Source organism: Bos mutus, chromosome 15, assembly GCF_027580195.1.
Source record: "Bos mutus isolate GX-2022 chromosome 15, NWIPB_WYAK_1.1, whole genome shotgun sequence".
Lineage (NCBI taxonomy): Eukaryota > Metazoa > Chordata > Mammalia > Artiodactyla > Bovidae > Bos > Bos mutus.
The window spans coordinates 54,141,402-54,154,273 of record NC_091631.1 but is presented as its reverse complement, the minus strand read 5'-3'; the positions used below and the strand labels follow the sequence as shown (position 1 = coordinate 54,154,273).

The following is a 12,872-nucleotide window of genomic DNA, read 5'->3' as shown; positions in this document are numbered from 1 at the left end:
CACTCCAAATTATTGAAAATGACTACAGCTTAAGACTGGCAGGATGATTGTTAAAAAACAGCCCTGGCATTAATCATAGCTTAAGAGCTTTTGGAAAATGATTCTAATTCAGAAGGGGTGGCTTACAAAGAGGCTTGTCGAAAGCGAAGCAGGCATCAAATTCTGAAAGGCAAAAAAAAAAACCTCCTTGGTACCCACACCTGGCTTCTTCCCGAAACCCAGCTGGCAGGAGCATGGGGGGCGCAGTTCACCCCATCAGCTCATCCTGTCTGAGGCCACCTTGGGCCTGCCACAAGACCCACAGCATGCCACCCCCCGGATCCAGGGCTGTTGAGATCGGAAAGACTTCTGGGAGCGCCCACAGTCACAAATTTACTAGTGGTCCTCAGAATAAGGAAGAAGTGGCTGGGCGCCTCATATTCTGTCAACAGTTGGATGCCTTAGAACCAGCGCTAAAATAAGCTGTGTGCACAGAGGCAGCTGCGTGGGCAAACACACGGTCAGCATTTGCGAGGAGCCAGGCAGGGCAACGAGCTAATCCTTCTGCCTCTTGCCTGCTTGGCACAACAAAGGAGAATGATTTTTGCCATCAGCATTCTCCCTATCACGGAATCATTGCACAATTTAGTATGATTAATGGTTTCCATTTAGGAGAAGCTGAGAATGAAAACAGTGGGAGAGAGGCGGCAACCCGGCTGGGGGTGTTTGTGGCTGCACCTCGGGCGGAAGGGTGGGGGAAATCTGGCCAATGGCCTCTACCTTTCCTGCAGGCACGACTGGGGAGGCACTCTGGGGCGAAGAGACACATGGCTTTGGACATGCATTTGCAGGAACAGTCTGAAAGCTGCAAGCTTGTGATGCACTGTTTGCTGTTTCCTCCTTGCAGCCTTCCAAATGTTTGCGTAGGAGAAGCTACTCCCTCTTGACCAGCCCAAGGAAGGGCTTTTCCTCCCAGAGGTTCCTAACTAAGGACTGGCTCTGGGAGGCAGCGTGGTGACGGGGCTGGATGGCTGAAATTCGCAGAACTACCTATGCCACTTCTTGGCATTCCTGATGGCCACGTGGGGGTGCCATGCAGGGAAGGACCCCCACCTTTGCACTAGGATGGTAGCCGTGACCTTCAACATGGCCACCTCTGTTTCTGGAGCTCTGCGGGTGCACCTAGACTCAGCTCTGAGCGGCTGGCTCCCCCGGGAGTTCTTCTCTGCTCTGCAGCGTCCTTCCCTTTCCGCGTCTGCAGGCTTTGCTTCTGGTCAGATTTCACGGCTGCTGGAGGTGAGTGGTGAGACAGAGGCCACCGTAGCCAGAGACTTGTGGGTGCTGATAGAAACCAACCAGGAAAACAGAGGATTCGAGAGGGCCTGATTTTTTTTTTTTTTTTTTTTAAGCAATAGCCACTGTTACTGAAGCCAGAGAGGGAGAAAATTGGTGATCTTGGCTGGGTCTAGCGTGACTCAGAACCCTTCTTGATGCATTGGTGTCTCTGCAAGGAAATCTATTATTTTCCATAAACTGTCTTAAGCATCTCCCGGGCTACATTTCTGGCTGTGTTAAGAATCAAGCCATCAAGAACAGCTGTGAATGTTACACACTTTCAGCAGCAGCAATGGGCTTTGGCAGGGAAGTAGGAGCAAAAAAACCCAAGTAGGACATTTCAGTTGACAGTAATGGCATTTTCCCTTCCTTGTCCAAACGATAAAAGATTCATGCTCCTAATTGCAACACTATAGCTGCCCCCATCACTTTATTCTGGGAGAGGAGGTTAGAGAAAACAGGCCTAGAGAGAGGGAGAGAAAGAGAGAGAGAGAGAGAGATGGATAGTAATTTCATCACTAGCTAACAGAGACTGATTAGTGCAGAAGGCTTCCTTCCATAGCAATACTTTTTAATCAGGGCTGCTGTGTCTGGGCAAACAGCTTTTGTGGATTAGCTAGACTGGAGCCTGCCAGCATCCGTTGCAAGTTTAAACGATGAAATACACAACTACAGAGAAAACAAACCAAAAAGAGTAATAAAGTCACACATTTCAATATTCAGTAACCATTAAGGGATTTAAATATTTGCTTGCTATTAAAGGCTTGCATTAGGCTCTTCCAACACCAGCTCTGGAAGACTGAAATATCAATTACGGATCAATTTTCCCCCTAAGTAAACACTAATGCAGGATAAACAGTATTAGAAGATGCAATCGTAACATTGCTGACTTCAGGATGGACTTCCTGCTGGTAACAGCAAGTTTAAGCCTGGTGATTAATTAACCTGAGAAGATAGCACTTAAGGAAGATTTAAGACGATCATGTCTGAAATATGATTGTGAGCAGTGCGCGTCTAGAGGGCAGCTGAAGTCCTGCGTTGATTTCACCCTCAGTGACAGTCTTCATTTTCCCCGGAATCACCACCCACAGCTCAACACCTCCAAGGATTAGGAGGGAGTAAAATGGGAATTGAGGGTGGGTGTGTACGTGCGTGAAGAGAAAAATCAGTAGATTTTAAGTTCCTTGCTGGAATTAATTCCGTATTTCAATACGCAAGGTTCCAGTTGCATTTCCTAAACTGACCACCAGGGGCAGTAGACATTCTACGTCCACTTTGGAAGGAAAAATAAAAACACACAAAAAACAGATTTTACCTGGAAACTGAGGGTTGAAAGACTTTAAAATGATTCTTGATTTCAAGTCTCAGTTTTGGGGTGCTCACATTATTCTTGTGCCTATCAACCTCTTGCCAGCCCGTGGTGTGTGTTGGGGGGTTTGGTGCAGGGGTAGGTGGAGGGGTTGGGGGGTTGGCATGGGGATATTGAATACTGTGGCTCTTACTGGAGGCATATGTCGCAGTTTTGAGATGAGCACAAGGCAGAGATTATGGTGTGTATTTTTCCAACATGGCATACCTCATTCTAAAGGCTCCTTACAATATATGTGGGCAAGGGTGAGGGTTTGCTTAGCTGTTCCCAAAAATGTCATCCCTCACTGGGAAGGACGGATGTGCTGTTCCAGTAGGTCCTTGAGAATGATGGGTTGAATAGGGCCAGCTGGCTCATTACTGCAAGTCCAATCTGAAAGCTGCTATATGGAGGATGGACTTATGAATGTCATGATCGAAATGCAGAATTGGTGACCTGTTCAGACTAAGTGGAAAGTGAGATTCGGGCAGTCGGATGCCTGGCTGTCTCCCTGTCATGATCTACTGCTTGCTGAGCGCCCACTACGTGCCTACGACTGACTTCAATTTATCGGCCCACAGGTTCTTTCGGACCACGGCCGAGTCGCTTTCCCTTCTCTTGTACTGTGTCAGGACGTCTAAGTGCTTCATTCTCGAAATATTTCCCAACTATATATGTGTGGCTGTGGCCACAAATTTCACCCCGAATTTGGCTGCCAGTTCTTCATGACTAAGGGCCATGTACTTAGTATCCTGAGAAAAGGATGTGAGTGTAAAAAAGGTTTTAGGTAGGCATGATTTTATAATAAAACCAAAATGCCTTTGCTTTAGCAGGGTCCTTCCACCTGTAGCATGGTGACTGCCTGGTTGTTTAAAGGCTCTGGATGGCAGAATCAAAGGAACATTTTCCCATGGAGTTCAGTCCACAGCAGTGCAAGAATTACATTGCATGTAGACAGAGGACAGTGAAAGATTGCAATTAACACCCACATAGCATCTTGGGGTTCCAGTTGATGTATTTGGAGAACGCAAGCTGGCCAAAACATTTGTGAAAACTCTGGAGGAACTGAGGACCGTTTCACTCCTACACCAAAGGAAGGACCAGGCTGCCTATCAAGCTCCTGCTGACATGGGTTGCTTCGGGCACCTTCTTTGCATACCCTGTGGAACTCAATCACCACCTCACATTTGCCTCAGTTCAGTTAAGGTCTTTCTTGGGTCCCCCTTCTCTGCAGGTCACAGCTGCATCTGGAGTCTCATGTGACAGACAAGGGGAGTGGGTGTGGGACTCTAAACATCCCATATGCCATGTGGCCTGGAATAACTACGCTAGTGAGTGGTGAGGACAAGGGGATCCTTGGACGTTCTAAGACCAGCTTCACAAGGGCACGGGGTATCCAGATGCATAGGAGCCCAGATAGCTCCCTCCACTTGAGTCTTAACTGCATCTTGGTAGCCTTGGGTAACCTTCTATCTTTAACCACCATTTGCGTCTATCCTGTATTATGACTAACATGTAATGGGTGCTTAGTCCACATCTGGCATATTATTTGCTAAGCACTTCCAGCCAATCTGACTTCTCTCTCTTAACATGGTGACCCCTCCCTTACAGAGCAGGAAAACAAGGCCAGGTAGGTGGGGGGAACTCGCCCAAGGCTTCACAGCTAACAAATGATGGGGTGGGGATAGGGACCAAGGCAGTCTCTTAGATCTCTCCAGTCTCCCTTCATCTCTAGGCTTCCTCACTACAGGTCTTTTTACAGAATCTGATGATAGTACTCCCCACTGCTCCCTACCCTGGGGCAGAGGTTGGGAGAGGCCTCTGGAATCTTAACTCCTGTCTGGACTTTGAGAACACCCACAAGACTGATCCCACCCTCCATGCCTTCCTTGATTTTGCTTTATTCTTCCCATGCACATCAGCATGGCTGGGCTTAATGCTGTCTGTACTTTGGACACACTTCTCTTTCCACTAAACTTTCCTTAAAGGTTCAGCTGGAGTCCCAGCTCCTCCAGGATGCTGTCTTGAGTCTCCAGCCTCCTCTGAGTTCCCTTCTCCAAGAAATTCCCCTGGCACTCTCTGGGCTCCTTATATTTGGGATACCTCCCCCATGGCTGGGGACTGTTTCATGTTTTCCTGTGGGTGTCACTGATGCCCCGGTTAGTCTCCAGGGATGACCTTACAGTTCCCCGTGTTTCTCACAAGGCTGAACATGCAGCAGGAGCTCCATAACCACGTGTCTGATTTGCTGATTTTTACAGAGACAGGTGAGAGGCCAGGCCGGGATGGGAGAGACTGAAATGAGGCCCACAGCCTCATTTGGATTTTCTGGAGCTTACCTTTTCTCCCACTGCCGAGCTCTCCCCGTCACCTGCCTGAAGAGAGAAAAAGGGGACGGACTCAGCCACAGCTGGGTGAGCGGTGGGAAAGGGCGGTCTGGGGCCGCTCACGTGTGATTTGAGCATTTGCGAGATCGGTCACTGTACAGTGCGGTCACTGCTCGCCCGGGCCTGCAAGGCAAGGGGGAAGGTGACAGACCGAATCAGGCGGTCCACCCGGCCCGGAAGCTCCGGCAGCCTAGACAGTAACTGAGAACGATCTCCCGCAGGCAGCCAGGCTCGTCCTCTGCAGATCTTGTCTTTTTGTTAAAGGAGAGAGTACTTGAAATGAAGAAGGAAGGATGATTGTGAAGACACGAAATCCCAAAGGAAGAGACAGGTGGAGCAGCCAACACAGGGGAGTGGGTGGGGTGGTGGGTGGAAACAGGGGAGTGGGGGCAGGAGACGGATCCACTGGAGGGGCCGTTTCCCGCTGGCCTGCCACTGCAGCCGGCGCGCCTGCACAAATCACTGGGTCCCCGCGTGATGCCAGACACCTGGCCCACCTGGCCGCTAAGAGGGGAGGAGAGAACAAGAACAGGAAGGATGAGCAGAGGAAGAGAAGGCGCTTCCAAGAAGCCCGGCCACCAGCACCTCCGAGCATCTGCTGCCCGTGTTTCCGGCCCTGCGCGCAGTCCTAAGGTGGACGTTGGACCAGGGGCCCAACTTCTCCCAGGCTGAGGCGTCCGTAAGAAGTCCATAATGAGATGAAAGGATCACTTTGTAACATTAATTTTTTTTTTATTAAGAAGACAGATATTTTATAGTACTTCTTTTTTTTTTCTTTTTTTTTTGTAAAAATGGTATACATGAACCAATACAAAATGCGAATGGAACATATGGATATGGAATTTCTTACACCGTCACATCGTTCATGTACACCTTAAAAACAGAACTGGCCTAAAGGGAAAAGTCAGACGTCGGTGTGACTAAAGAACAAGCTTATTTGGCATCAATTATACATCCTTCATTATTTTATATTCCTTTAAAAAACACAAAAAAACAAGTTTGTTCTTTCTTCACTCTAAAAAAAGTGATCAACCTGTACAAAGTAATACTCAACAATACATTTCAAACAGTGCACTGTATACTTAAGAAAAAAATACATAAACCAATATACAACTAAAATCCATAATTTCCTGTTTTTGCTTTGTTTTATTATTATTATTATTTTTCCAATGCGTGGGGCCTACACTTTGCAATCTACCTGAGACGGAAAACACCAATCAAAACACGTGAACCTGAGACATGTCGACACTGTAAGCCATAGAGTCACGTCGGGGCACTGCACTACTGTACACGCGTCGGAACAGAAAGACGGGCGGTCCCCAGAGGTGAGATGCCAATTCGATGAGCAATGGTGGGGTTTTTTTTTTTTTTTTTTTTTTTTGTTGTTGTTTTTGTTTTTTTTTTCCTAAAAAGAACAGCTGAAAAAAACCTTTCAAAGACATGCTAAATGGTTCTCACCCTTTGATACGATTATACTATGGTCGGAATGGGCGCTAAGGGCTCGGAATAGAGCTGCACATTATAAAATTCGTTGAAAAAGGGATGTTCATTGTGGCTTTTTGTCTTGGTTAAGTGCCTAGGGATAGGAGAGGGGGAAAACAAAATGCTGCTCGATATGGATTTTCTTTTACATACCAGTCCGTTCCCAAAAGGCCCCCATATTGCAATGGTTCTATCAAAGGTTAAAATAAAGACAAGAAAAATAAACACGCTTTCAAATAACAAAGAGTTGACACTTTTTCCCCTTAAATAAATCAGCGTTAAGTTTTCCACATAATGTAACAATAGTAAAAATGCACCTTGCAAAATCCAAAATTACTCACTGAAAATGTTATATAATATATATTTATATATATATAGATCTATCTTTTTTTTTTTTTTTTTTTTTTTGATGCCATCTTTCCATAGGGACTGTATTCTGGAGTCTGGAGCCTTACCAAAGCACATGGTAAGAGTTTAGTTTTCATCCGTTAGGACTACTTCTAGATTTCCTAGACGTTTCAATGAAAATCCCATTTCTTTAAAAAAATGTCAATGGTAACTGGACTCCTCTTCCTTTTCCCAAGGCTCCCCATCTAAGATATGTTCAAGGTAACTTATTTTAGTAGCTATGCACTATGGCTGCCATCATGCGAGGATCAGTAATTTTTTGGCAGATGGTTCTTAAGGCTGAGGAAAGAGGCCAAGGCTAGTGTATGAAAGGTAAAAAGATAAAAACACTCACATCTGAGTTTTGATTAAGTAACTGAAAAACCCCTACATGCTGTTTTTCCACCTCTGCTCTGACCTTTCGAGAACTGAGATGGACGGCGGGCCGGCCTGAGAACAATACCGACCCTTCTTTTGTGCCTCCTGCCTTTGTCAAGCCAAATCGTAAGGAATGAAAGTTTCACACGGATTCGAGTTGGAAATCCCAGCATGACAAATATCTGTAATATACAGTACATGCAGGCCACATCCCACTGCCTTCCTAACTAAGCACAAAGAAAAAAAAAAAAAAGAAAGAAAAAAAAAACCTGTCCCATTCAGTCATTCAGACACCACATGGACTTGCTTTTTCCTACAAATTAGTGAGAAGTAAGGCCGATTGGGAAAGGTGGATGGAATCATTTGGAACAGAAATAACCGGAGCAGAACTATCTTTCCCCCCTCCCTACTTCCCTTCCTGTGGCAACTCAAATTCGTCCACTTATATAAAAGGAACAGACCTCACCTGTCAGGTCTGTTTAGGGCACTGAAAAAGGAGGAGCCCTTTCTGCCCCAAACCTTTCTGGACAGCGTGGGGTATTATCTATACTGAGCCGTCTACAGATACAGAATTAAAGACAGTTTCAATCTCATTGTGACACACCTCACTTGCAGATAACCCTGTACAGTAATGTGGTTCCACAGCAAACAGAACAGTTTCTGAATCACAGTCTAAGTTTCTAGTCTTCACTGCTCTAAAGTATTTGAAACATGGGCAGCAGCAAAGAGTTCTCATGGTTTGTTCACCCAAATCTTTACGACAACAGAGAAGAATGCATTATGGATACACTAAATTCTGAACTATGAAATCTAAACTGTGCTGGTTCTCCTTTTATGAAACTGAATTTTGAACAGAAAGCTTCAAAAATAAACAAAGGAAAGGAACAACAATAATAAAATAAGGAGGGTCAAAAGGTTCTAAGGAATCCCAGCAGGCAAATTCCAAAACGGGAGATTATTTTTGGGGAAAAAAAAAATCCAAAACTTTTTTGGGAAAAATAAATTCACACAAAGGAGGGAGGGAAAAGAAAAAAAGGAACACAACCAACAAACGAAAAACAAGGCACAGAATTTTCTGCAATCTATCCAAACTAAATCCAAGCGTCCAAGTTTGACTTGGTAGGAAGAAATAAAAATTGAAAAACCAAACAATCAGAAAAAGAGGTGTCAAACAGCAGAGTGTACTTTTCAAAGAACATTTCTTTTCGTTTTTTTTTTTTTTAACACAGCAAATCCCAAGCCTTCCCAGTCTCACACCTTTCCACCCATTCATAAAAAAACACACGAATTTCTCGCAAGTTCCAATATCACTGTCTCTTTATCATCTAAATAGGGCCAGTTGGACACCTCATTGAAACAAAAGGGCTGATCTAGATGAAGTACTCTTTCTTTTCTTCAGAGTTGTTCTGTCCTCCTTCTGCATTGATTATAGCTGTGTCTGCGTCTGCTGCGTCATCGGCTCCTTTGGCTTCATGAGTGAAGTATGTACCTGAAAGATGAAGGGGTAAAGCACCGTGACTGTCTGATGGCCGCTGTGTAAAGTGGTACAGAGATGGCAACTTGCTTTATGGCCATCATCAGCCGAAGTGGTGTGCAGGCAGCAGAGGGGAAAAAACAATTGGAAGAAGAGAGCGAGGTGGGTGAGACAAGTGGGGATCCGGGGGCTCCAAAGGCACCACTCCAACTGAACCGCTGCGATATAATTCAGCAAATGAGACATTAGAGCCGTGATTATGACCAGAGGATGCCAGCAGAAGAAGACGTGAGTGGGAGCTAAAAATGCAGGAAGCTGGAGAGCTGCTGACAGTAAACGCCCAGGACCAATGGCCAGATATGTGCACGCACATGGTTAAAGACCAAAGCAAGGAAGAGCAATTAGCCAATAAATGAATTAGGGCCCTGCTGATTTCCTACCGTCATCTCACATGGTTTATTTGAACCCTTGCCTCCTGTCTTCAGGAAGCACTGCGCCTGTCCATTAGTGAGCATGTGCTTGAACCTGCACAAGTAGGTTTGATTTTTCTTCTGCCTCCCATTGCAGAGTGGGGTTCCAGATCGAGAAACAATTTGATGTTGTATTAGCTGGAAGCAAGGCATGGGATCTGCCTTAAGAAACAAGTGATTCTTGTTTCTGATGTCACTCTAGCTGGGACCCAGATTCATGGATTTGCTAATTGGCACAGCCACTTTATAATGACAATAGACAGAACATTAACGGAGTTGGTGATACTCTTTATCAGCAAGTCCCAACGGTTTACATGGAGAAAGACAAGGGTTGCACCTCTGTATGAAATACAGGTAGAGCTGGCACTGCCCATCATAATCAAATCCCCCTCCTCCCGTTAGGTATTGTACTCGCAAAGATTCTTAAGTAAGAAAAGGCTGTTGAACTTTCACGTTTTCAGAGTGACAGATCCGAGAAGGCAGGTGTTCGGATGGCCCTCCCACGTCCTTCTTTTCTCTGTAGAGTACACCCTCCTCCCAGCAACTCGCAGTATTGTGCAGACTTCAGCCCTGCTTTCTCGCCTGACCTTCCTGGCTCTATCAAGCTTAACACCAAGAGGCTGGGAGTTCTCTGCCAAACAGACTGCCTCTTGGGAGTGGGCAGAGTGTATACAGAGCCCTGGGTGTGGGCAGAAGGACCCCCAGTACGGAGGGCCCCGAACTGTTTTACATTCGAGATGGGCACTTTGGATTCTAAAGGTGATTGTCAAGCACCTTGGACCTCCACTGCTGTGCTCAGGGGACCCACCCTGAACCCAAGGTCTACCATCCGGCAGTCTGCCAGCACCTCGAGTTTATACTACAGGAAAGGCCCGGAAGCCCACTGCACAGTGCTTGAGAAAAATACCCGAGAAAGACCAGGGCCAAAAAAGAAAAGGAAGAATAAATTACCGAGAGGGAGAAGAGGCTCAGAGCAGCGTGGGGTAGAGAGGAGCGCTCGCAAAGATGATTGCCCATCCAGACTGCACGGTTGATAAGTGTGATGATTAATGGCAATTTAAATCAATTGCACTGATAATTTTAAAAATACATATTTATGTGGCTTTTAAGGCATATCAAACCAAGGAAGTATTCCAGCCGCTGTGACCAGCTTACCCAGCGTTGGGGGCCGGGGCACAGGGCTAGCCCACATGTTTCCCGCAAAGCAGGTCACGGGGGTGCTTTTTCCCTGTTTATCATTTTGGGGTTCATGCCACACCTCACACATCAGCCCCTTAGACTTTTTACTCTATCCCTGATGATGGATTGTAGAATAATAAACCTATAAAGCTTTTTATTTAAAAAAAAATCCAAATCAAGGAGTGCTACTCATCAACTCTCAGAGTCCTTCCTAATCAGCGGCTGCTAAGATTTTTGTTTTTTTCTTTCCCAGTTCCAAGAATCAAAGAGGCTGTGTGGCCCCAGAAACCAAACTGCCTATTCAAGGACAAGCTTGCCAAGTCCCACAAAGGCAGCGGCCATGGTGACACGAGGCCTCCTGGCTGCCCAAGCTTACAGGAGGCCCCCTGGCTTACCTTTATGTCTGGCAAAATAGCGCCCCAGAATGATGAGCAAACACAGCATGGCAAACACCACCACAGCCACGACGCCGCCAATCACGGCGTGATCCACCGCCCTGATCGCGCCTTCTTCACCTGCTCGAGAATCTGTTGAGATCAGAAGAGGAATAGGGATGTAGAGTCTATTAGGAGACACCAGAAACCCTGGAGACACTGCCTCCAGGATCAGAGGTCACCTTCTTTCTTAATGGAGGAGTCAGGATAGTCGAGATGGATCGAGTGCCACCGAGGGGGCCTGTCCAGTGCTGAATTGACCTGTTCTCCCCTCCAGGCAATTTCATTCTAAGCGGCATTGGATGCTAACACGTGTGAACACGCTTAGGGAGCAGAGAGAGAAGAAATAGAGTCTGTCCAATCCTGGCCTGGTCTTGGCGTTCACCCTCTCTGCAACCAGCTGCAGATCCTATGCAGGAGGCTGACCTAACTATTTAAGGGAGTTCGGAAAGGTACCTTCAGGCAGTAACAGGAGCTGTGGAAGGGTGGCTGGAGCATCTTTCTAGAGATGCCCTGCAACTTATTCCCCACTAGGCATTTGCATGGGAAAAGCAAGGAGCTCAAAAGCCCCAGCTGCCTAGAGATAAAACAAGGATTAGGGGACTAGAGACAAGTGACATGCCTGCTACATTTAGGATGTATGAGGGAGTAAGCCTCTGTTTAAAAACCTAAAAACCTATTTCAAAAAAAGACAGCAAGGAATAATTGTCCATTGCCACAGACGGTTTTTCTTTTATTTATTTAACACTCCACGATGCAATTAATTTTCCTTTATAAGCATCACTCCCTTAGGGATGTCTTCTTTCGACTGAGGAACGACATGTTTGGCTGGGGAACAACTCCAAAATGAACCCCGAATGAGCTATGGCCATGCAGAATGGATGTATGGCAGTGTAAACAATTTTAATTTAGGAATGTGGCTACATCACCCCTTGCTGAAATTCTAATGGCACCCGAGATTTATAATGTAGTAAAAAACAATTATTCTCCCGTTGATTAATACATTAACATTTTCGAGTGGAAGCTAAACCATTGTCTTTTTTTTTATTGAGTCAAGTACGACACCTCCATTAAAATGATTTACTAGCTGTACCTTACAATTTAAGCACAGCAGCAACAGAAACGGTAAAAATCTTTTAACTTTACATGATTTGTGAAGTCATATGTGAAGGATTTACCATTTAAATCTTTCAGTACAAGAAGCACATGGCCTATAAATCTGTCCCCGTAGCAGTTGCTGGACGCCTAAGAGAAATGCATTTCACCAGGAAGACGGAGAGTGCAAATTCGAGTCAATTTTTAAGAAAGATTTATCTCTGTCTCTCTCCAAAGAACAGAGCAAATCTCTGAAGCCTCCACCTCTAATAATATTTGAAGTTTATCGATCAAGTGTACAGATCCGTGACAGCTAAAGGTAATGGTGCTCTTTTGAGCCGAAACCTGATACAACGCTTTCAGCAGGAGGGCATGATTTACACTTTCTATCGATATTTCCAATTCTGCTCTGAGATTAAGTACTGAAGGATGTGGGGAAATAACTCGTGACTGAGGGTTCCATGAAAAGTGTTTTAATTAAAAGAGTTTAAATTAAAAAATGGAGTATTTAAAGTGTTTCATTAAGTTACCATTGGAAGGACGACCAAAAAAAAAAGAAAAAAAATATCCCCACTCCAAACCCAAACAGAAATGTGGATGGAATCGGAGGCAGCAGCGGGTCGCCCAGGACAACAGGATGATGGGAATTTAATTGGAGAATGGAGATGGGTTGGAGGCAGAGTGCACTGCAGCCAATTAGCCAGATCTGTGACGCACGGGCCCCTCCAGCCACACGTCTAATAAGTTCGCCTTGAAATGTGGCAGAGAGGAGTCTCCCCTTGTATCCCAAAGTGCTGCCTACTGCAGAGGCGGCAGCCTCCGTGTCTTGAAAGTCATTTCAACAAGGCAGAACTCAGCTACGGAAACTTTTTTTCTTTTCTTCTTTTAAGACAACAGGGCTTGTTGAAGGGGGCGCGCTCCCAG

The 12,872-nt window shown here is 45.7% G+C and overlaps 1 protein-coding gene across 4 annotated transcripts in view; it reads right to left on the bottom strand.

Moving 5' to 3' along the window:
- Positions 1 to 5,756: 5,756 nt before the first annotated feature.
- Positions 5,757 to 12,872, bottom strand: part of CADM1 (cell adhesion molecule 1) — a 353,444-nt gene continuing 346,328 nt past the window's right edge. For all 4 annotated transcript variants that reach the window (XM_070384170.1, XM_070384171.1, XM_070384174.1 and 1 more), the window contains 2 exons: positions 10,815 to 10,946; positions 5,757 to 8,785 (listed from right to left, as the gene is read on the bottom strand). In XM_070384170.1, the coding sequence (XP_070240271.1) occupies positions 8,667 to 8,785; positions 10,815 to 10,946 (251 nt within the window). In that variant the 3' untranslated portion in view covers positions 5,757 to 8,666. The remainder of the gene's footprint in view (positions 8,786 to 10,814; positions 10,947 to 12,872) is intronic.